General features: G+C 29.8%; 1 protein-coding gene and 3 long non-coding RNA genes across 57 annotated transcripts in view; 1 reads left to right on the top strand and 3 right to left on the bottom strand.

Annotated features, from left to right (window-relative positions):
• LOC127723104 (uncharacterized) overlaps positions 1-25,698 on the bottom strand; it is a 268,798-nt gene that overhangs the window by 90,997 nt on the left and 152,103 nt on the right. For 35 of the 50 annotated variants that reach the window (XM_052229577.1, XM_052229578.1, XM_052229579.1 and 32 more), the window contains exons 22-29: positions 24,863-24,994; positions 23,783-23,842; positions 23,445-23,510; positions 21,240-21,260; positions 12,971-13,169; positions 8,413-8,470; positions 6,833-6,976; positions 4,344-4,485 (exon numbers count right to left, since the gene is read on the bottom strand). In XM_052229577.1, coding sequence (XP_052085537.1) covers positions 4,344-4,485; positions 6,833-6,976; positions 8,413-8,470; positions 12,971-13,169; positions 21,240-21,260; positions 23,445-23,510; positions 23,783-23,842; positions 24,863-24,994 — 822 coding nt within the window. Of the gene's footprint in view, positions 1-3; positions 37-4,343; positions 4,486-6,832; positions 6,977-8,412; positions 8,471-12,970; positions 13,170-13,625; positions 13,792-21,239; positions 21,261-23,444; positions 23,511-23,782; positions 23,843-24,862; positions 24,995-25,698 lie in introns of all 50 variants that reach the window. The other 15 variants (XM_052229550.1, XM_052229554.1, XM_052229558.1 and 12 more) reach the window with 7 other exon arrangements.
• On the bottom strand, positions 2,905-3,605 carry LOC127723113 (uncharacterized). 2 transcript variants are annotated; one of them, XR_007991866.1, is made up of 3 exons: positions 3,361-3,605; positions 3,129-3,304; positions 2,905-2,992 (listed from the first exon to the last, which is right to left on the bottom strand). It is a non-coding gene; the product is annotated as an uncharacterized LOC127723113 (long non-coding RNA). The 2 variants fall into 2 exon arrangements; XR_007991867.1 differs by having other exon boundaries at positions 3,129-3,245.
• Positions 21,339-22,478, bottom strand: LOC127723116 (uncharacterized). 3 transcript variants are annotated; one of them, XR_007991889.1, is made up of 3 exons: positions 22,403-22,478; positions 21,994-22,172; positions 21,339-21,817 (listed from the first exon to the last, which is right to left on the bottom strand). It is a non-coding gene; the product is annotated as an uncharacterized LOC127723116 (long non-coding RNA). The 3 variants fall into 3 exon arrangements; XR_007991888.1 differs by having other exon boundaries at positions 21,341-21,817; positions 21,994-22,118; XR_007991890.1 differs by lacking the exon at positions 21,339-21,817 and adding an exon at positions 21,871-21,932 and having other exon boundaries at positions 21,994-22,118.
• LOC127723112 (uncharacterized) lies at positions 21,998-23,510 on the top strand. 2 transcript variants are annotated; one of them, XR_007991865.1, is made up of 3 exons: positions 21,998-22,079; positions 22,418-22,479; positions 22,634-23,510. It is a non-coding gene; the product is annotated as an uncharacterized LOC127723112 (long non-coding RNA). The 2 variants fall into 2 exon arrangements; XR_007991864.1 differs by having other exon boundaries at positions 22,418-22,533.

Here is a 25,698-nt window from a genome sequence, read left to right as displayed (position 1 = left end):
TACCTTTGGTACAGCTTCTTCTCCATATATTGTCTGCTAAACAATTATAATATGTAAACATTGCTATAGTATTGGAAATGTCAATAACACGCATGTAAACATTGCTATAGTATTGGAAATGTCAATAACACGCATGTAAACATTGCTATAGTATTGGAAATGTCAATAACACGCATGTAAACATTGCTATAGTATTGGAAATGTCAATAACACCCATGCAAACATTGCTATAGTATTGGAAATGTCAATAACACGCATGTAAACATTGCTATAGTTTTGGAAAAATTCTCTATAAAATTGTCTGACTGATGATTTGTCAGTAAATAGTGGAGCAGAAACTACAAACTGGAGCACTTGAGTTTCTGTCTAGTTTTTGAAAAGATTGTTTTGTTCAATGTTTAATTTTCTACTGTTTTGTTGATGATTGTCTTTTTGTCTTTTTATTTGACTTGTGGTTTTTTATTGTCCCCCCCCCCTTCCCCCTCAATTTGGTATCTTCTCCCCTCCATTTTATAACCATGACGATTCTTCACAATCATGGACTTGATGACATTATTTAATTATCACCTAAAGTCAAATTTTAAGTCATTTTTGATTTATTTCCGCCAGTTTTCTAGGTACCAGTCTTGTATTACAACTCCAGTTTCCGGTGCATGTCAAAACATGGAGGGAAATAAAATAGTCCATTTTTTCTGAATTTTTTTATGGACTCAATTTTTTTTGTTCGATTAAAAGTTTATGCTGAATTGAAACATATATAGATTTAAAAAAAATCTTGCATCTTTTTGGGGATATCAATCCAAGAAAGTGGAAGGATATCATGTTTACTGGAAGTGGTGCGGCCTAGTAAAAACAGCAAACAGAAAGTAGAAAAAAATTGTTTTGACTTCAGGGTTACGTAACTTTTTATTCTTCGTGGCATGACCCACTTTTTTTTCGATTAAATCACAATTTCATGTAGTACATACATGATATGAACATGAAAATTTTTTTCTATGTAGCATTTTTAATTTTTTTATTTTCAAAGATCAGCTGTTTTGCATGTAAGCCTATGGAGCAGTCAATTACAAGACTGCAACCTGCATAGGGTAATTTTTTCCTATCTTCACTGCAAGGAAGTAGCTCATGTGAATTTTTGTGTGCCCAGAATGACAAAACATCATGATTAAAGGACTTTTTAAGAAAAAAAAATCATGGGGTATCAAGTTACAATGAAAAAACAGAAATTATGTAATAATTATGATTTTTTATACAAGACACCATTCAAAAGTATAAATAGATATAAAGCACATCAGTTTGAGGTAAATTGAGATTCTGGTAGTATTACATACATGATTTTTAGTTAAAAAGAACATAGAAAGATTTTTTCCTCTATAAAATCTTCTTCTTGTGATGAAAATTCTAGTTGCACAGTTTCATTGAAAATCAGTGTAAAGTTTGAAGGGACAGCTACATACAAAAGTAAATTTTATCTTTAGGGTTATTATTTTTATGGCTCAATTGTTGACATATAGGTAGAATATGTATAAAATGAACTTTTGGTGAAAAGATTTTTACAAAATGTTCACTTTACAATAGTCTATGACTTCTTTGCCTGTCTGTGGCATTGTATGGTTAATTGAAAATTCCATATTTGGGTTAAAAATTTGTTCAAAAAGTAGAATTTTTCTAAAACTATCCATCATGACAAGGATTTTTGTGATTAGGTGTGACAAGTAATCAATATTCTTACCAATAACACCAACTTGAGTATTCATTTTGTTTTTTCTTGAATTTTATTGCAAATTTTATATGCATTGAGGTGTCAAGTACAGTCTAAAAACCATCATATAGTAGGCATGTATAAAGACCTGTATAGTCAAAAAGAGAAAGGTATGGTCATTCTTGTCTTTAGATAGTTGAATTGCAACAAATTCTTCAATATGAAAAAGTTTTGGGTAGTTTTTCAATTTGACTTAAACAAGAGGCCCACTTGGGTAGTTTTCATGGAAAAAAGGGGGAGGGGTAAACTATTGAATGTGGTTCAATCAAATAGAAGGAAAAAAATAAAAATAATAAATAAGAATTCTCTTCTAGCTTCACAGTATCCAAATAACAAGAAAACATTCATAAAGATAGACTAGAATGAGATTTACAGATCATTTGATAGGCATGACTTATTTCAAAATTTTGCCTTTTTTCAGAAAGGGGTACTCCTTTAATAGTGGGATTATATTTATTAATACAACTAAACAATATTTTTAATGGCATTTTTTATGTTCAAATATGGCTACTTAATGAAACTAAGTAAATGATTTATTTTTTTAAGACATGTCATTATAGTTATAGGTACCAGTCTTGTATTACAACTCCAGTTTCCGGTGCATGTCAAAACATGGAGGGAAATAAAATAGTCCATTTTTTTCTGAATTATTTTATGGACTCAATTTTTTCTGTTTGATTAAAAGTTTATGCTGAATTGAAACATATATATAGATTTAAAAAAAATCTTGCATCTTTTTGGGGATATCAATCCAAGAAAGTGGAAGGATATCATGTTTACTGGAAGTGGTGCGGCCTAGTAAAAACAGCAAATAGAAAGTAGAAAAAAATTGTTTTAACTTCAGGGTTACGTAACTTTTTATTCTTCGTGGCATGACCCACTTTTTTTTCGATTAAATCACAATTTCACATTAGTACATACATGATATGAACATGACAATTTTTTTCTATGTAGCAGTCAATTACAAGACTGCAACCTCTATGTTGTGTTTTGATTTTTCACCCTTTTTTCTTTTGTCTAATGTGTTGCCTATGCTACTTTATACTAATAATTTTTTATATTGATATTCAAACTATCACAAGTTTGTTTATAATTAATGTACAGTGTTTAACCTAGTATTAAACTAACAAAGGGAGACAACTAATAATAACACTAAACAGTACTGTATAACCTTGTATTAAACTAACAAAGGGAGACAACTAATAATAACACTAAACAGTACTGTATAACCTTGTATTAAACTAACATAGGGAGACAACTCATAATAACACAAAACAGTACAGTATAACACTAAACAGTACTGTATAACCTTGTATTAAACTAACAAAGGGAGACAACCAATAATAACACTAAACAACAGTATAACCTTGTATTAAACTAACAAAGGGAGACAACTCATAGTAGCACTAAACAGTACAGTGTAACAAGTATTAAACTAACAAAGGGAGACAACTCATTATAACACTAAACAGTACAGTATAACCTTGTTTTAAACTAACAAAGGGAGACAACTCAAAATAACACTAAACAGTACAGTATAACCTAATATTAAACTACCAAAGGGAGATAACTCATAACACTAAACAGTACAGTATAACCTTGTATTAAACTCACAAAGGGAGACAACTCAAAATAAAACTAAACAGTTCAGTATAACCTGGTATTAAACTCACAAAGGGAGATAACTCATAATAACACTAAACAGTAGGGTATAACCTTGTATCAAACTCACAAAGGGAGACAACTCATAATAACACTTAACAGTACTGTATAACCTTGTATTAAACTCACAAAGGGAGAGAACTCATAATAACACTAAACAGTAGGGTATAACCTGGTATTAAACTCAAAATAACACTAAACACAGTATTATTACTATAGGATAACCAAATATTACACAGACAAAGTGATATAACTCCCAACAACACTAAACACAGAATTATTACTATAGGATAACCGAATATTACACAGACAAAAGGAGATAACTCACAATAAACTTTTTAAAATTATCTGAATATCAAACTTAACATATTAAACATCTAAGGTTGGCAGTCAGAAAGATGTACAAAAAACAATTGTGACCCGACAAAAAAACATTTCTTTATAGTGATTTGGAATTGATGACTGGCATGTGTACTTGGATATTATATTAAAAAGATATCTGTCAAGTCATAGGGGTTTGTAGGGATCACTCCTTTAATTACCTACATGTCACTCCGTCTCAGATATAAAACTTAAATGAAATCCCTTTAATAATGTCTCCTATTTGATTAAAATGAAACATGACTTGAGATGATACATGACATTATGAATCTCACATGGAACAACAAATTGAAGATGTCTAAACTTGCTTACTGATCATTTTGCTATATAAAGCTATCTAAAGAAGTCTAAACAGGCGTATTATTCTTTGTACTATCCATTTACTAGAATAGGTAAAACAGAATATACTTTTTAAAAAACATCTGATGGTTGATATTATTGTTTTTCCTTCTTTTTTCCTTTTTCTTTATATGAAACCAATAAAATGTCTGATGAAAATAATTATGTTATAGAATTTATTAATAAACATAAGACTTACCAATGGTCCTGCATTAGGAGTAATTCTGGGTCTTTTCTCTGTTTTAATCTCATCAGTAACAGAGAATATGTTTGGGGGAGTATTGTTGAAGGTAATAGAGGGTGTGGACTGTCTCCTAGAGGTCCTTGTTATTGGACCACTCCTGTAAAAATAAAATGTAGTTTTAGCCCTATATGTACATGTATCACAGGGCGTGGGAATGTCACCTTGAAGACTGTGATATAGTCAAAAGTATACCTAGATGTATAGAGGATCTCATCTAAATCAAAATTTAACCACATCTTTCAAAATGTTTCAGCTTCGAAACATTCCATCATTTCCAAGTTTACTATATGGACAGAGGAATTGAAGAAAAGGCTACTATTATTGTCTGCCTGAAATGTATTGTGTATATTGACCCATCAGTGACAAAAACAGTTATCAATATTACTGGTTATATATACATCAAAAGTATTATATCAAGAGATAACATTTGCATACTAAAATCACATTTATTTATTTGTACAGAAGATGGACAGAAGAAGGACACTAATATTTGGGCCAAATAAGAGGCCCCCGGGGCTTATTGCCCTTATTTCATTGCTTAATATTACTATTTCTTGGGTGTGCACATACTTTTCTAATCACATACAATGTATATACTAAGAAGTTGTTATAGAAAAATAAAGAAATTTCACCAAAAACCCAAATTTCGTCATGGTTTTTTTCCATGGCAATTCATGAAATGTGAATTTGTTATTATTTTCTCAACACCTTGTACCACAGTGTAGTTAGGACAAATTTAAGAACATATATGGTAACTTTTCAATTTGCACTAATATTTGGGCAAAATAGGGGCTTATTGCCCTTATTCCTTTGTTTCTATCATAACAACTGAAAATTTGTTCTTGTTATGTAGATGAAATCCATATATAAATAAACAGTTATTATGATACATGATACAATGTAAGTAAGTTATATCTATATATATATAAGTATGCAAATTAGTTACTGTTAGTTAAACCTCCAAAAATACCTGTGTTACAGCTAACCCTAACCTACCCTAAAAACATTTTGTCATTTTATAACAAGCACTTTAAGAGTCAGACTGTTTTCCCTATTAAAACCAGTCATTTTTTTTAATACAATTACTTTCTGGCTCATCCCTCCTTGAAATAGTCTTTACTTAGAACACAACTGTATATACACAGCAACATATATGTTAATGTTTTACTTTTGAATATAATTCTAAACTTTAATTGTTAAGACAGATGCTTCATAACTGATTGTATAAATATAACAATAAAATGCTCAATGAAATTCATTTTATTACATTTGATTTCAATTAAAAAGATAATTTCTTTCAAAAAACTGTTCTAAAGAACTTCCTGTGTCTGCCTTTGATGTTTTTAGGTATGAAATTGCGGATATTTAAATAAACCATATTATGGAATTAGAATGATAATAATAATAATATTCTTTATTTAAAGATGGTAACCCAATAAGTTTTCACTAATCGTACTTGGAGCTCTCATCAAGTAAGTGTATACATATATTAAGAACATCTGTTGTTCGACCTTTTAGTCAAATGCGTTTTGTTAAAATATACTTTTTCACTTTTTAGGTCTTTTGGAAAATGTTGTTTGTGCTGTATTTAGACCCCTCTACCAAGAAATTTGTTTTGCATGCACACGTATAAAAATTGCGTTTTTTATCCAACGCAATCATAGGTTTGAACTTTGTTTTCAATTTAGACTTGTTTAAAATGATATAGTACATACAAATAAACAATAAAACCAAGCAGGTAGTATATATACATAAGATTAATATTGTTTCTTTGTGTTTTTGTTAATTAATAAACTATCTCTGTGTGGCTTGACAGAGATATTTAAAGCATTTAGATTTAAATAAAAATAAACTTTTCACATGTTGATGTTTTTATGTTCATTGGTAAGCTATTCCATAGAATTGCAAAACTGTAAGCAAAAGATTTTTGCATTATATTCGTGTTTGGCAAAATAACTACCAAATTGTTTTTCAGACGATCTTAAAACTCTTTAAAAGTGTGAATTGTGGGTATTTACAAAAATCATAGCCTCAAATTGTTGGTATTTACATAAAGATGCAGTGTGGAGTTATGGGTATTAACAGTAATTTGGATTGTGGATTTGTGGGTATTAACATTAACTTGGAGTGAGGACTTGTGGGTATTAACAACTTGGAGTGTGGACTTGTGGGTATTAACATTAACTTAAATTGTAGAATTGTTGGATTAACATTAACTTGAACTGTGGAAAAGTGGATATCAAAACAAATCCGAGTGTGGAAGTGTGAAAAATAACCCAAACCTGTTGTGTGGATGTGTGATAAAAAAACCTAAAACCTGTTGTGTGGAAGTGTGAAAAATATCCAAAAAATCATTAGTATGATGGTATGAGGAAGATTCTTTAAACCTGTACTTTGTATTAAAATGTGAATATCCTATTTCTAATGGAAGCATTTGTTTATACCTGTATGATTTTTTTGATGTGACATCTAACGGAAGCATTTGTAACTGAACAGAATCTTGATGAACATATGGATTATTCCTAGCAGCAAGAGATAAGGTCGCGGAGGTAAAGTCAGCCTCACTTTCACCGCTTCCATCATCAGTACTGTAATCATTGGTTAGTAAATAATATACAGATAGCATGCAAAACAAAATAAAACAGTAACAATTCTTGCAGTCATATATATATATATATATAAGTCTGAAAATTACACCCAACAGTGTTAAAGTTAGATTTTTATGCTGACAAATATTTGTCCGTCCCACAGCGGGATTCGAACTCACACCTTAGATACACTACAGCACCAATGGCTTAGCCTCATGTCCAGCTCTCTAGACCACTCGACCACATCTGCTATATAAAAATATAACTTCAAAAGTCGTAGTGTTACCTTGTCACGGAAGGCGAATCTAAGAGATAGACATAAGACATGTGTTTTAAGCGTGTGTAGATATTATATTTATATTTTATACATAATGTATTTTTTATTTGTCAGCAATCTAACTCAACAATTTTTATATACTGTATGGGATAATGGTTAAATTCATTATACAGTCACTAGAAATTAGTATATCATACAAACAAATCTAAGCAAGTAACAACCATACAATATATATATGCCCACTGGATCTCAGTGTGTTTGAGATACAGAGTTAATACAAATATTTATATAAGTCTGAAAATTACACCCAACAGTGTTAGAGTTAGATTTTTATGCTGACAAATTTTTGTTTGTCCCTCAGCCGGATTCGAACTCACACCTTGGATACATATATATATATATATATATCTCCTAACTTCTAATTCATGACCATAAATATTAAATGAGGTGGAGTTAATCTAGATTTACTCCTTATACATGTATAGGATCATCTTTCAGAAAGTTATTAGGATAAACAAGCATTTGTGACATTGAATAATAAAAGATTGCACATATAATGTCCCTCGTCAGGGAACTAGAAAGAGGAAGATCTACCACTATGTAGCTCTGAAAGGTTGGCAGGTATGCAACAAATACATTGCTTAAAGCATAAGGTATGTTGACAATACATATACATGTACTTATTGTTAACACATATAATTATATTTTTTTTAGCAGATTATTTTGTTAAATTGTTTCACATTTTGCCTTTGTAAGGGCCTTTTTGATCTGACTTTAGGGCATTGGTTTGCTCATTGTTGAGGGCTGTACAGTGTCCTATGATTGCTGAAATCACAATATTTGGACTCTGCAGGATAGTTGTCCCATTTGCAATCATACCACATCTCCTTATCTTATATTAACTGGTTTTCTGTCACATTCTTAAAAAATTTTTCATTCAACCTTTTTAGCTGTTTACAACTGCAAGAAAAGTTAATAAATTACACAAGTTAAACAACATTAAACATAGTATAATTCAAGCAGTAAGTTAATTAAAAAGAAGCAGAAAAAATGTGTACATCATTTACACACTGTTAATCATAATCAAAAACTCAAATGAAATATGAATGTTAAAAGAAGCTGAAAGTACAAAAAAATAATATATAATGACAATAAATACCTGATGTCTCTAGGTAGAGGTAGTGATGGCATCGTAGAATTCATGTCTCTAAACGCATCTGTAATATAAATATTAATATATACCATGAACACATATACAGATACCATGAACACATACACAGATACCATGAACACATATATAGATACCATGAACACATATACAGATACCATAAACACATATACAGATACCATGAACACATATACAGATACCATGAACACATAAACAGATACCATGAACACATATATAGATACCATGAACACATATATAGATACCATGAACACATATACAGATACCATAAACACATATTTAAGTACACAGTGAAATAAAAGTTGACAATATCATATAACATGAAGAAATAAGAATACTTATTTTGACTTTTGTTATTAGATTAAATTAAGTCGCACGTTTTAATAGAAAATAAATGAAAGGAGACAAGCTTAGCCTTAAAACACCTACAAGTATCCACTTTATTGTTTATGATTGAATCTTTAAGATCGAAGTCTTACTATAATTATCACATAAAATAAATTCATTATCAATGAGTTGTGACATTAAGATCAAGGTCAGATGAAACCCCACAGACAGACAAGTACATCTGGAATATTAAACTAACAACTTACATGTGTAGCATCTGAGAAACAAGACCTTATACCTAAACACTCAACATTGACCAATGAACAATCAAAATGAGGTCAAGGATAGATGAACCATTAGAACCGAACAGTTTTGTCTTTTTACTTTATTCAATTCCTGTGTGCTGTTTCAAAATTATGGACCCCAGTCTTTGCTCTTTTCAATTGTTACGGAGTTTAGTCTCTGAACTAGTACACATTTTTATTTCGGGGTCAGCTGAAGCCCGTGCAGGATTTTCTCGCTGTGTTGAAGACCCATTGGTGGCCTTGGGCTGTTTCTGCTCTTTGGTCAAGTTGTTGTCTCTTTGACACATTCCCCATTTCCATTCTCAGTTTTATGTAAGCTTACATTCACTCAAAACATCAAATAAAGTAGACCTAATTTGGAGAAACAGACCTAATCACTTAAACTTAGTCTAATGAACCATGAAATTGAGGTCAAGGTCAGGAAACCATGTCAACCTTACAATCATTCTACATACTACATAAGGTTGACCTATTATTTATAGTATCTACACACTACAGTTGACCTATTATTTATAGTATCTAAGAAATGAACCTGATTAAGAAACATAAAGATGACCAATTGACCATGAAAATTTTGGTCAGTTGAATCCTGTCTGATGAATAAAACATCTTGCAAAGATTCTATATACCAGACAAGAATACATATGCTAAGCATACCCTCACTTTTATGGTCAGATCATATGTTTTCGTACGTCATATGAATTTGTACTATACATGCTTTTTCAATGGAAATTGTAACATCACAACCCATTCTAAATAGCATGAAAACCCATGAGATGAGGATAATACAAAGTATTGGAAATCAGAAGGTAGGTGTTTGAGAGATCCATAAAGTACTCGCATGTTTCAAATCATCACTTCAAAGCTGCTACAAAATATGTATTCATTTTGTTCAGTTAGTAGAAAAGTGTGACAAATGGTTTGAAAATAATGAAAAATTGAAAATTTAGGCAAATAGGAGATAGGGTGGAGCTATAATATAGTTGTCAGATTTCTCTTATTATTTAATACACAAATACACATTTTTTTTTATACAGTCATTGAACCATGAAATTAAGGTCAAGGACAACAGAAATAAGCCAGACACAGTAATTCCAGACCATTAGGCATCTGTAGACAGATTCCCCAACTCTTTTACCATATGACATATAAAGCTTTACCATCAACTCAGGAAAGCATTCTTATAGGTTGGCGCCTATTAAAACGTTTAAACCTGCTGCATTTGTTTGCACCTGTCCCAAAGTCAGGAACCTGATGTTCAGTGGTTGTCGTTTGTTGATGTGGTTCATAAGTGTTTCTCGTTTTTTATATAGATTAGACCGTTGGTTTTCCTGTTTGAATGGTTTTACACTAGTCATTTTTGGGGCCCTTTATAGCTTGCTGTCCTGTGTGAGCCAAGGCTCCGTGTTGAAGGCCGTACTTTGACCTATAATGGTTTACTTTTACAAATTGTGACTTGGATGGAGAATTGTCTCATTGGCACTCATACCACATCTTCTTATATCCATTTGGCAACATTTGTTGTAAATTGAGAAAAGTATACACTCATTGATCTAACTTTCAAATAAAATTCAGATTTTCTCAAAAATTTCAGTTACAAATATAAATAAAATGATAAAATGTATAATAGTCTATTGAAGGAGGTGATTTGTAAATATAAAAAAAAACTATGAATGGAAAGTACACAAGTTAAAAGTTTCCTGAAATATACCACCCATAATCCATATATTAATAGTCTAATTTCTAAGTTCCACATCTAACTAATTCAAGTACTAAAGAGAGAGAGATAGAGAGTGAGAGAGTGAGAGAGTGCTATGTAGTAATGTGAGAAGCAAAAGGAGAAAGAAAATTGTTAATTTATCCAAATATTAATGTAGAGGGGTCCTTTGACCATACTTATAATACACGACAATTATATTCAACAGTTATTAGGGGGGATGTTAGCTTGGAAGATCGGGGATAAGGGAGATAACTCTTTAAGAGTAAATTGGTAATATTGGAAATGGTTTACATATAAAAGTGTCGGTGATTTTTAAGATTCATTTCCAATAACCTATATCTATCCCCTTAAGAGATTTAAGGACTTAGGCTTAGGTTTGGTTGATTGATTGCTGGTCTTAACCCCACTTTCAGCACACATGACTATACCATGTCAGTAAGTTTTATTGGTGGAGGAAGCGTAGTTCCCAGAAAGAATCACCAAACATTTGGCAAGAAAACTAACAATCCTAGTCAGTTAAGATTGAAGCTAGGTTCGACCCTACAACCTTAGTGTTGACAGGATCACTGTAGATAAAGTACTTAGACCTTTGACGAACAAGGATGCTGCTAAGGTTTGATGTTTTAAAAAGATCATTTTTATAACTACATGTAGTAGGTGTTACCTACTGGACAATCAATAAACAAATACATTTTTTAGGACAAACATTCTATATGTATTAGAAGATGGCTGGATGTGTGTTTATCCTCCAGTGGCAATTTAATGCATATTCAGGACGAGAACATGCTAATGTGATATGATAATAAACTGTTCTTTGTACAAGATCAGATTTTTAACATGATAGTTCACAAGGTAACGATCCTCAGGAAAAGATGTCACTCTACCCTAACACATTATTCAAACTCCTAGCCGAGCAGTCTTTGCTTTTACTCCTTAATGCCATGTGCTAATTAAAGAAGCATTAAATACCAATTTTAAAGTCTTTATTTGTTCTATACAAGCACTCTCTGTTTACATTGTTTTCAAAGAACTTAGTAAAAATACTAAACTTGATAAAAAAAAGATTATCTAAGGGCAGTAACTCCTGTTAGTCCTAAGTCCTATACAAAAAGCCTTTTAAAGGGTGTACCCAATTGGTACTTGTCACAGTCTGATTGTTTTTGTCCCAGTCAGATCATCTGTATCTCATCTGTTTCAGGTTAAATTAAACCGTGTAAGTAAATAAGAGAATGGGTGTAAGGCCATGCAGATATGATTGTTTGTTTCCATTAACCCAGCGGGTCTTTTTTTACCCTTCGGGTCAATTCTTCTTTTTTTTTTTTGCAGACGAAAAAATTTAATATCAGGTTAACAACAACATTCTCTGTAGGGCAAAACTGATTTTTCACAAAAAAATAATATAAAATAAAGTTTTTCCTTCCTGCAGAGCCTTAATAATTTTCACATGTTAGCAGAACCCAACATTCATTTTTCCATGGCCTAATCTGGGGGAATCCCTGTAAATCCCAGTTAATAGGAGTAATATGTAGACCAATGTCAATTTGTAATTCTTACAAGTCAAAAAATCACTGAGATTTTAAATTAGTACAATTAACAAATGTATAATTTCCTCCATTTAATACAACTGATTAAAGTAGCAAACACAATTATTGCTGTAATGTCCAACACCAGAGTCAGTATATGACTAAACCTAACAATGATTTCTACAAGACAAACATATCTAGCATGTGTATATTATATACCATATTCTGAGTATAGTACATTAGAAAGATATAAGGAGTTTAATCTACAGTTTCTAAGATAGAAATCAAAACACATGTTATAGTTAAATATTCCGAGTACACTAGCCCAGAAAAGTCTAGCTGAGAAATGTAAGAAAATCACACTCCAACAAGTACACTAGCCCAGTTTAGCCGAGAAATGTTAGACAATCACACCCCAACCAGCCACACAGACATAAACAGTGTAAATTATTGGTAAACAGTCAAACAATAAGAAATACACAATGAAAACTGGACAGGCTAGCACAAACAATAAGAAATACACAATAAAAACTGGACAGGCTAGCACAAACAATAAGAAATACACAATAAAAACTGGACAGGCTAGCACAAACAAACACATTCTCACAACTGTTAATTCACAGGATAAATAGCCAGCCATCACAACCTTCACTCACAATTTTCAAATGGATCTCTGGGTGGTGGTCTTATCTGTGATAAAGTTTCCTCCAATGTAGGAACACCTTCACATATAGCAAAAGGATAACTCCTCCTTGGTGGTGGAGGAGTTAGTGCCCTTGGTATATTTTGCTGAACTGTTATAATTCGCCGTGGCAACCGTGATGAGACCGTCTCAGTGAAATCACTATCAGAACTCTTATGTTATGCAGAAAAAGAAAAAGAATTGTGTTATTATAGAAACTAGAAATCTTACATGCTCTTTTTAGTTTATATTTGGCTGAAAGTTAATCTCAATATGAAAATTCCAAGTAATATAACTGTGTAAATGTATTTATACAGTTGATTACCATTATTTTGAACACAGAAAAATCAAAATATTTACATTGCATACCTGAGGTTATTTTCTTCTGTCTACTTCACTACATATGTGTTAGATGATTAAAGTAAAATGTTCAAATGATCCAATTGCACAATCATATGTGGTGAAATATTTCCTCGAAAAAATGAAAATGGAAAATAACCTGTTCAGGTAGTTTTTTTCACAAATGTTACTTCTTAATTTTCATTAGAGATCAACTTTCAGTAAATACTGTGCAACTAAACATATTTATGCTGAGATATACTCACAAAATATCACCATGTTAACCTTACCTGCATGAGTGTAGGCTGTTCTAACATTTAGTCCTACAAGAGTTTGAGCAATGTTGGCTGATCCTTCATGTAGCGCCACCTGTAGACGATGTTTTAAATCATCTTGTGTTAGCGATCGTCGTAATGACATAATTTGATGGTTATACATTCCGTCTTCCTCATTACACTATATAGCAGGTTAGAAAAAGCAGAAAATAGAAAATATAGCAAACTATAAATAGCCCAAAATATATAGACTTGAAAATCCAAATCTATAATTAGCTAATACACAAACTATAAATAGCCCAAATTATAGAGTGGAAATTCCATTCCTATAATTAGCAAAAATATACAAACTACAGTTTTTTACAATTCTTGCTCTCATTAAGCACAAAATAAAATAACATAAATTTTGATGAGAATTTTGTCACATTAACAACCAAAAATATTCCAAGCAATTATCCCCTCCCCCATGCATGTTCCCTTAATTTCCATTTCTTTGCAAAAGCTTTTTGACTTCTTTGTCTTAATCTACATTTTCATTTCATTTTTAGAATAGCTAGGTGAGCAAAATTGTCAAATGTAAAAATAAGAGAATCTTGATTTTGACAACATTTTTTGGACAAAGATATTGCAGCTAGCCCTTATAGATGATGTACAAACAGAAGTTGTTTATGCCATTTTTCTCTGCAATTAGCAATAATGTTTTTATACTTTTTACTATCTCAGTCCAATAAAGATATGCTGTCAAAATGTAAGAATTTCTCTTACTAAATTCTAGCAAGCAAATATCTATAGTACCAATTTAATCCTGTCATAAAATTATTCATTGACTGATTGGATTTTCTGAAAATCTCTGTTGCATATCATAGCCAAAAATAGATATGGCTGGAAAAAATTTGTTTCACTTAAATTCAAAAAATCCAAGCCAGTCTTTCTGTTTTAAGAAAGCACCCAATACCCAATTATAACGCATAACACTGCACTCTTATAAATTATCTTAAAATATGCTTATCTCTATAAGACATGAAGATACAGCTTATATTTGAACATTATAACACTTTAGCTAATAAATCTGCATATAAAAACTCCGACCTCTATGACAGGAATGATATGAGGATATGTGCAGCATAAAAAAGTGTTAACACATAGAATCCTGATCTCCATACAAATGTGTTAACATCTAAAATCCTGATCTCCATACAAAAGTGTTAACATATGAAATCCTGATCTCCATACATAAGTGTATTCAGTGGAAAAGCTTTGTGTTATATTGTGAAATACTGTCCCAAAAAATGCAGGACTGGAAGAACATTTTAAGATTATCAGTTGCATTAATTTCTTTCTAGAACTCTATGTAATTAAATCAGCCATATGTAATATGACATGTGTTGTTGGGTTGCTGTCTTACCATTATGTAAATAATCTGTTCTTTTTTTTTTAGATAAGAGGTTGAATTCTTTTAGAATTGATGTTAAAGTTGGTTAAAAAGATAAACATAAAACAATTAGCTAAAACTATGCAAACAAGCCTTAAAATGCACTTATAAATTGATTTCTTTCTGATGATTGGCGATAAAAGCACTTCCTCTAATTTCCAATGAGCTCCTTTAAGTGTAACACACTGGTTAGATAATACACGAACAATTGGCTCAAATTAGCTTATCTCTATTTTTTTAATTGACTTTTATTTTTGCAAAAATCATTAAACACTACCAATGTCAAACAATCCACAAAAGCTTCATTTTACTGTAATTTGTTTTACATTAATCCTTCAAATATCAAATGATCAGTTTTATAATAAAACAAAAACAAAACAAGAACCTATATATAAACAAACAAAAATAATGGTCCAAAATTTAGACCTAAAAGTCCATTTACAAGTATTGTTAAACAAGCAAAAATCATTGATTTTTTAATTAAATCATATGCGGATAAAGCTATACAGTACTTGCAACCTTAGGCGTTACTGTTTGACGTGAACTTGACTGATCGGTGAATGATCGGTGACGGATGTTTGACTGATCGATGACTGATGACCCATAGAATCCGTCAGATACGTCAAATAGGCTATATGAGAGTTACCGTGACAACGGTCAGCGATCGATCCGTAAATTAATTGTATTCACGGATCGGACGGATACATATATAATTAAAATTCTTATGTAAAACGAACTCCACAGTATTTACAGTCGATAAACGCGGACCTCTACGAAGACACCTTTATTCGTTATTTATTTATCACTAAAAAGCGATAAAATGTTATCATTTAAAATAAGTACTCTATTTGTTGTCGTTAGATGATGAAAATAAAAATAGTAGAACAGTAAAGATACATACAGCTTTGTTTGGATTAATTAATTTAGAGTGTTGTTTTAATTTTTGTTCTAGATTACCAATATTTCTTCTTTTTATAACATATATAATGCAATGTTATTTCTGATTAGTCATTTAAAAGGCCAAATATCAAGAAAAGTTTCTTTGATAGAATTTAAAAAAAATAAGTATTAAAATACTAAAACTTTAATTTGTGTTGATTAAAGATGCAATCATTTCATTATTTTGTACTGTTTGTACATCAGGATTGGTCGTTTTTCATAAAATATGCTAAATTTCAGGAAAAAGATACTAAATTTTTGTTCGAGTTGCTTAAAAATGCAAATATTTCTTCTTTTATATCAGAAATAATGCACGTCAATAGCAATCAGTCATAGTTAATGCATTCAGATAATTACTTTTGTATAAGATATGAATAATTTAATGATAAATATACATACACTATGGTTTTTATTAAATAAGAATTCAATAATTTCTCTTTTTTAATGGAAAATATTGGAACGCCTATGGTTTTTTGTACTTTTTATGGTTCAGGATTGGTTGCTTTTTTATAAAATCAAAATAATATCTGAGAAAAGATACTAAAATGTTGTTCGCATTGTTTAAAATTATCCAATTTTTTTTCTTTCGATAGAAAATAATGCAATGTTATTTGTAACTAGTTATTTCAAAGTTCTCCAATAAGATTTTTTTTGTAAGAATTTTGATAATTTAAGGAGAATTTTACTTAAACTTTTGTTTTGTGTTGAATACAAATTAAATAATTTCTTTGTTTTGATAGAAATAATGAACCGTCATTTGATTTCGGTACATTTTGTACATCAGGATTGGTTATTTTTCATAAAATATGCTGAATTTCAAGGAAAAGATACTAAATTTTTGTTTGCATTGCTTAGATATGCAAATATTTCTTCTTTTATATCAGAAATAATGGAACTTCAATTGCAATCAGTCATAGTTAATGCATCAGATAAGTACTTTTGTATAAGATATGAATAATTTAAGAATAAATATACATAAACTTTTGTTTTTGTTAAATAAGAATTAAATTATTTCTCTCTTTTAATGGAAATTATTGACCTCCTATGGCTTTTCGTACTTTTTATGATTCAGGATTGGTTGTATTCTATAAAATCAAAATAATATCTGGGAAAATATACTTAAATGTTGTTTTCATTGATTAAAATTACCAATTTTTCTTTTCTTCTTTTGATAAAAAAATATGCAATATTATTTGTAACTAGTTATTTCAAAGTCCTCCAATAAGATTTTGTTTTTTTGTGAGAGTTTTGATAATGTAAGGAGAATAATACTTAAACTTTTGTTTTGTGTTGAATACGAATGCAATAATTTCTTTATTTTGACTGAAATTATGAACTGTCATTTGATTTTGGTTCTTTTTGTACATCATGATTGGTTGTTTTTCATAAAATATGCTGAATTTCAAGGAAAAGATACTAAATTTTTGTTCGCTTTGCTTAAAAATGCAAAATTTCCCTTTTTATATCAGAAAAAATGCAACGTCAATTACAATCAGTCATTATAAATGCCTTAAGATAAGTAATTTTGTATAAAATGTGAATCATTGAAGCATAAATATGCATAAACTTTTGTTTTTGTTAGATAAGAAAGCAATAATTTCTTAATTTTGATAGAAATTATGAACCATCATTTGATTTTGGTTCTTTTTGTACATCATGATTGGTTGTTTTTCATAAAATATGCTGAATTTCAGGGAAAAGATACTAAATTTTTGTTCGCTTTGCTTAAAAATGAAAATATTTCTTCTTTTATATCAGAAATAATTCAACGTCAATTGCAATCAGTCATTATAAATGCCTTTAGATAAGTAATTTTGTATAAAATGTGAATCATTGAAGAATATATGCATAAACTTTTGTTTTTGTTAGATAAGAATGCAATAATTTCTTTATTTTGATAGAAATTATGAACTGTCATTTGATTTTGGTTCTTTTTGTACATCAGGATTGGTTGTTTTTCAAAAAATATTCTGAATTTCAGGGAAAAGATACTAAATTTTTGTTGGTGTTGCTTGAAAATGTAAATATGTCTTCTTTTGTATCAGAAATAATTCAACGTCAATTGCAATCAGTCATAATTAATGCATTCAGATAAGTTCTTTTGTATAAGATATGAATAATTTACTGATAAATATACATAAACTTTTGTTTTTGTCTGATAAAAATTCAAAATTCCTCTATTTAAATTTAAATTATTGACTTTCTATGGCTTTTTTGTACTTTTTATGGTTTAGGATTGGTTGTTTTTTAAAAAAATAAAATAATATCTGAGAAAATATACTAAAATGTTGTTCGCATTGATTTAAATTACCAATTTTTCTTCTTTTGATAAAAAATAATGCAATGTAATTTGTAACTTGTTATTTCAAAGTCCTCCAATAAGATTTTTTTTGTAAGAATTTTGATAATGTAAGGAGAATAATACTTAAACTTTTGTTTTGTGTTGAATATGAATGCAATAATGTCATTATATTGATAGAAATTATGAACCGTCATTTGATTTCGGTACATTTTGTGCATCAGGATAGGTTGTTTTTCATTAAATATGCTGAATTTCAGGAAAAAGATACTAAATTTTTGTTCGCATTGCTTAAATATGCAAATATTTCTTCTTTTATATCAGAAATAATGCAACTTCAATTGCAATCAGTCATTATAAATGCCTTTAGATAAGTAATTTTGTATAAAATGTGAATCATTGAAGCATAAATATGCATAAACTTTTGTTTTTGTTAGATAAGAATGCAATAATTTCTTTATTTTGATAGAAATTATGAACCGTCATTTGATTTTGATTCTTTTTGTACATCAAGATTAGTTTTTTTTCATAAAATATGCTGAATTTCAGGGAAAAGATACTAAATTTGTCTTCGCGTTGCTTAAAAATGCAAATATTTCTTCTTTTATATCAGAAATAATTCAACGTCAATTGCAATCAGTCATAAGTAATGCATTCAGATAAGTACTTTTATATAAGATATGAATAATTTAAGGATAAATATACATAAATTTTGTTTTTTTTTAAATAAGAATTCAATAATTTCTCTTTTTAATAGAAATTATTGAATGCCTATGGCTTTTTGTACTTTTTATGGTTCAGGATTTGTTGTATTTCATAAAATATGTTGAATTTAAGGGAAAAGATTCTAAATGTAATGTTCGCATTGCTTAAAAATACAAATATTTCTTCTTTTATATCAGAAATAATGCAACGTCAATTGCTATCAGTCATTATAAATGCCTTTATATAAGTATTGTTTAATAAAATGTGAATAAATGAAGGATAAATATGCATAAACTTTTGTTTTTGTTGAACAAGAATGCAATAATTTCTTTATTTGAATGAAAATTATTGACTGTCATTAGATGTTTGTACTTTTCATAGTTTAGTATTGGTTGTTTTTCATAAAAGTAAAAGAAGATCATAGAAAATATCCCTAAATTTTGTTCGCATTGTTTAAAATTACTAATTTCTCTTGTTTTGTTAAAAAATAATGCAATGTTATTTGTAATAAGTTATTTCAAACATGTCAAAGGCTTCAAGATTATTTTTTTTATAAGAATTTTAATATTGTAAGTAGAATAAGGCTTAAACTTTTGTTGGTGTTGAAAATGAATGCAATAATATCTTCATTTTGATAGAAATAATGAATCACCATTTGATTTCAGTACTTTTTGTACATCAGGATTGGTTGCATTTCATAAAATATGTTGAATTGAAGGGATCAGATACTAAATTTAATATTCGCATTGCATAGAAATACAAATATTTCTTCTTTTATATCAGAAATAGTGCAATGCAATTGCTATTAGTCATTATAACTAATTTTTTAATAAAATGTGAATAAAGAAGGATAGATATGCATAAACTTTTGTTTTTGTTGAAATAGAATGCAATAATTCCTTTATTTGAATGGAATTTATTGACCGTCATTGGATTTTTGTACTTTTCATAGCTTAGGATTGATTATTTTTTATTAAGTTAAAAGCCTATCAGAAAAAATATACTATAATGTTGTTCTCGTTGTTTAAAATTACCAATATTTTTTTTATTTTTAAGAGAATTTGCAGCATTTTTATTTTTATTTGTGATTTGTTAATTTTATGGCCTCGGGATACGTTTGTTTAAAAAATTTTAAGATTATAAGGATAAAATACTTAAAAATATTTAAAAATAATACATCGAAATTTGCAATAAATGATCATTTCATTTTATTTTCAAGAGCATTTTCGGAAAATAATAAAATCACAAAAAATATAACCTAAATTAAAAAGAAAATGGCCATTCTTTAATAGTAATATTTAAATTTAGTTTTATATGCATATTTCTTTTCTTTTTAAATTCTTAAAACTTTGCTAAATAATTAATAAAAAAAGATGTTGATCATTTGTACTTGAATGTTTCGTATTTTCCATGTCGCCATTTTAATTAAATGAAACGAAACTAAGATTTCTAAATTTGTATAAGTTTATCATGTGACGTAGTAGAGTTCAATCCGTCAGAAAGGACGATCGGTCCTATCCGTCCGATCCGTCAAAAACTTTTACTTTAAGTCTGACGGATTGGTGACGTGAGTTTGACGCGAACTTGACTGATCGGTGACTGATCGATGACCGCTGACTGATCGCTAAAACAGTAACGCCTAAGGTTGCATGTACTGTATATAGATGACTGATTCATTTAATGTTATCCATATTCTTATGAAAGGGGCGTAAAGGGGGGTATCTGCACGGAAGAACGCGAAATAAAATTGCCATTTAATGATGAACAAACAATTAAAAATTCCTTGCACGTTGATCTTTTTACCGATTTCACGAAACACAGTGAATAACAAAGCTTTTTCACGGCGGCATGAGAAATAAAAATGGCAAAACACGTTGCACGAAAATAACCCTTTACCACCCTCTTATGAGTTTTCCTGTTTAAATTGATTTACATTTTGTCATGCAGAGACCTTCTAAAGCTTACTATCTGGTATGGAATATTATCAGCATTGAAGGTTGTAACCTAAAGTTGCTTAAATCCACATTATTAGGATTTATGATGGATAGTTGTCTCAATCCTACCACATTTCCTTATTTTTACATATCTGAGGAAGTGACATGGGTGAATTAACACTTATATACAATAAAAAAAAAGCTCAAAAACAAGGCAACAATAAAAAAATCTGTGAAACAAAATCCGTGAACTTTACAACATAAGTCTGCAGCACAAGATAAATGTTAGCTCACATACAACAGCCAAACAATAGTATTACCTGCAGTCGAGGTTCTGGGGTCTAGAAGAGAGAAAATTCACACTTATCTGTGGTCAAGAACAAATATCATGACTCCTCCCTCCCCCTCTCCTGTGTAATCAAGGTCAATTAACACCCCTATTTTAAAAGTACAGAATGTGCATCAATTCACTTGAATATCTTCCAGGAATTGTCTTAAAAGCAAAAGGCTCAAAATAAAATACAATCTTAGTTTTTACATAAAAATGTATATGTTAATAGAATATACAAAATTGACATTTCATAGGAAATCTAAAAAACGTGGTCTTTGTTTAAGATGATTCAACTAATTTCTAACTATATCTGTTAACATAAAAATTATGGGAAGCAATATTCTAGTAGTCCGAAATATCTGTTCAATTTATTTCTATACTTAATAGCCCAGGATGTAAAATTTGATGTTCTTCTAAGTAATTATGCCAATATACTCCTAGTTAAATCATGCATAAAATTATGCTGATCTTACAAACAAGATATAAGTATTATATTATATATTCAATGATGGTAAAGCAATTTGATTTACCTCCCTTTATGATATGTGATTATGTAACACTAAAATCCTATATCAAGTTATTATATCCCTTTATGCTGGTGATTATGTGATTATGTAACACTAAAGTCCTATATCAAGTTATTACCTCCCTTTATGCTAGGTGATTATGTAACACTAAAATCCTGTATCAAGTTATTACCTCCCTTTATGCTGGTGATTATGTGATTATGCAACTCTAAAAACCTATATCAAGTTATTACCTCCCTTTATGCTAGGTGATTATGTAACACTAAAATCCTATATCAAGTTATTACCTCCCTTTATAATAGGTGGTTATGTAACACTAAAATCCTATATCAAGTTATTATCTCCCTTTATAATAGGTGGTTATGTAACTCTAAAGTCCTATATCAAGTTATTATCTCCCTTTCTGATAGGTGATTATGTAACACTAAAATCTTACATCAAGTTATTATATCCCTTTATGCTGGTGATTATGTGATTATGTAACACTAAAGTCCTATATCAAGTTATTACCTCCCTTTATGCTGGTGATTATGTGATTATGTAACACTAAAATCCTATATCAAGTTATTACCTCCCTTTATGCTAGGTGATTATGTAACTCTAAAATCCTGTATCAAGTTATTACCTCCCTTTATGCTAGGTGATTATGTAACACTAAAATCCTATATCAAGTTATTACCTCCCTTTATGCTAGGTGATTATGTAACTCTAAAATCCTATATCAAGTTATTACCTCCCTTTATGCTAGGTGATTATGTAACTCTAAAATCCTATATCAAGTTATTACCTCCCTTTATGCTAGGTGCTTATGTAACACTAAAATCCTATATCAAGTTATTACCTCCCTTTATGCTAGGTGATTATGTAACACTAAAATCCTATATCAAGTTATTATCTCCCTTCATGTTAGGTGGTTATGTTACACTAAAATCCTATATCAAGTTATTATCTCCCTTTATGATAGGTGATTATATAACACTAAAATCATATATCAAGTTATTATCTCCCTTTATGATGGGTGATTATGTAACACTAAAATCCTATATCAAGTTATTATCTCCCTTTATGCTAGGTGGTTATGTAACACTAAAATCCTATATCAAGTTAGGCCAAAGCAGTTAAATTCTGTACCAATTTAGGCAAAGCAATAATTATTTAACCTATTTAATAAATAATAAGTTTCTGATTCCTTATTTATCCATTGCTGGAGATACCTAATACAAAAGCAATTTATATCAATATTTTACAATGAGAATATGGAAGTCTGGAAACCTCTAACTTTACATTTAACAAAGTTGTTAAACAACAAAAACTTGCTCTGTGGATACATTCAAAATTTATTATTCTTTTGTAAGAAATAAGATGTCTATCTTTGCTTTATAAAATACCAGCTGATATATGAAATACCAACTGCAAAGTACAGATATCTCATGATAAATAAACTGAAGGAAGATACTAAAATCTACTACCCATGCAATTAAAATATCATACTCATGCAAATAGGATGTAAGCTTAAAGAATTGAGGTGATTAGGAATGTTATCAAATTAGGCCATTCTTATTACATTATTTACTAACTGTGATGCAAAATTTGATTAAATATACATTTTGCTGCCACCAAATGTTATGTTAAAAACAATGGGATTAGACTAAATTTCATAAACATACTCTTTTTTCAAATAAAGGTGGAGGTTGTCGCTGTCTGTTTATAAAGTCCATCATTTGGTCATATGACTAGTAAAATATTTATAGATTGTGTAATGAAAAGTTAGAAGTGGAATAAAATAAACAGATTTTAATCTTTACTCCTTTACTTTAACATAAATGTGAAATGAATATTATCAAAACTCAAAAAATTAAACATATTTCTTTTCTAGTTTTTAATTTATTTAGTGTTCTAATGAAAAAATTTTCTTTAAAATATTTTCTATGTTTGAAGTCAATTTTACTTCCTTGAACAGTGAAAAAGTTCTCCAAAATATTCCTGTCCTATTATCTAAACTTACAAAGAAAGCCATTTCTCTTTGCTTATCCTCCTCTGTTCTTTTCTTCATATCGGCCATTCTCTGAAAGAAAAAGAAAAGAATAAATCTATTACATGTAAAAAATAAAAGGGGAATGTGTCCATGGGACACAGATGACCAGCCTCCGCTTGCATATAATGTCATAAAGGGACCTTAACACAAGAATGGTAAAAGTGACGCTACCCAAATTTGCACTTGATCTGAGTTTTGTGGTAATAAGCATTGTGTATAAGTTACATAACATTTGGTTGAGGCAAACTTGAGCAAGAGAACAGAAACGAAAAATTCAGCATTTTTTTCATTTGTAAAGGGGCATAACTCTAGAAAGGTTAAAGTGACGCCGCCATTCAAACGGACAAAGGTAAAACCTAATACCCCCTCCACTGCGGTGGGGCATAAAAACATATTTCCAGTTAATAAAAGTTTCTTCACCTATGTAAATATGTCATATGACATTAAGGTATTTTCCAAAATAAACTAATGTTAAATATATAATAAAAACACTGTCACTTACAGTGTAAGAAATATTAGCAAGTCTTGCAAACAAAACCAAATTCAAATCTTTTTAACCTGTGTAATTGACTGATCCTCATTTATTTTGATCAGTGTGATTAGAATACATGTCTTGCTAACTAAATGACAAGCCTGTCATCTTAAGGATGTTCAATACTCTGTTTCAAAATAACAAGGTTTTTAAAATACGGTTATAAATTGAAAGTATATGAATAAAGGAACTAGAAAAGTAGAAAAAAATGAAGAGTCTGTGTGCTTGTTTTCGAGATATAAACCATTGAAAATTTGGCAGGAAATAATTCTCTCTAGACTTTTCATAATTTAACATTGGCTACCTTTTTCTTTAAAAAATTATGAAAAAATAACAAGGATTTTATAGGATTTTCAAATATGGCTTTTTAAACTATATGTAATAAAATTATGAAAAGAAAAGTAGTATTTAGTGAGGAAAATTTTGTAATTGCACTACATTGATAAAACCAGAGGATTCCGAATATCTGCCAAAAATTCAAAAGCAAGAGGAGCGAACATCCTTAAGGAACTGTTTACCTTCTGAGCCCGTTCTATACTCCTTTCTTCAGCAAAGCATGGTATTCCACCATTTCTTCTCCCCTCATATTTACTGACAAAGTGGGCGTCCTTCTTTTGAGATCTCATAAATTTCTCAAAACTGGTTGTTGTCTGAAGAATAATGTATTCAATGTAATTTAAAACAAAGACAATGTCTATAATCAAAATTCATTACTGTTTTTTTATAAAGCATTTTTTTTTTCATTCTGTGGAAACCAATCATTGGTATGCTAACCCACTATATTGGTATATAATTGTTTCAACTACAGGTCTCTCCAGAATGTCCCCATTTATACCACACTTCACAGAATAATTTCTTCATTTAAGAATTGAATGCTTATTTCTATAATTTTATTCGGGTGTAAAAGCGTTGACCAAAGCACATTTAATATGAAGCACAATAAATGCTTTTACAACATTATCAAATTATAAACTTTTCGTTTGTTTTTTCTATGCATTGCTTTATGTGTCACAGCTAGATATGATGTGCAGTCGTAACTGTTGTATTTTATATGGAAATAAATAATGACTTTGGATTGCCTCATGATTGTTATTAGCCAATCAAAACTACAGATTCAAACAAAACATACATGTATTGTAATTATTTACAAATTATAACTATCATAATGAGAACACTAATCGTGTTTTGCTATTTTCTAGCAATGCATGAATTAACAATCTGATTTTGTGAACCCTTGTGTAGATATGGTGAACCCTTAGCAATTGATGATGAAATATGATTTTGTGCTGGTAACATTAGCAACCAATGAAAAATTTTAGTTAGTGATTCATTAGAAATCTATGAAAGGATTCTA

Source organism: Mytilus californianus, unplaced genomic scaffold (assembly GCF_021869535.1).
Source record: "Mytilus californianus isolate M0D057914Y unplaced genomic scaffold, xbMytCali1.0.p SCAF_13, whole genome shotgun sequence".
Classification (NCBI taxonomy): domain Eukaryota; kingdom Metazoa; phylum Mollusca; class Bivalvia; order Mytilida; family Mytilidae; genus Mytilus; species Mytilus californianus.
Note: the sequence above shows the minus strand (reverse complement) of the source record. Positions and strands in the feature narration are given on the sequence as shown.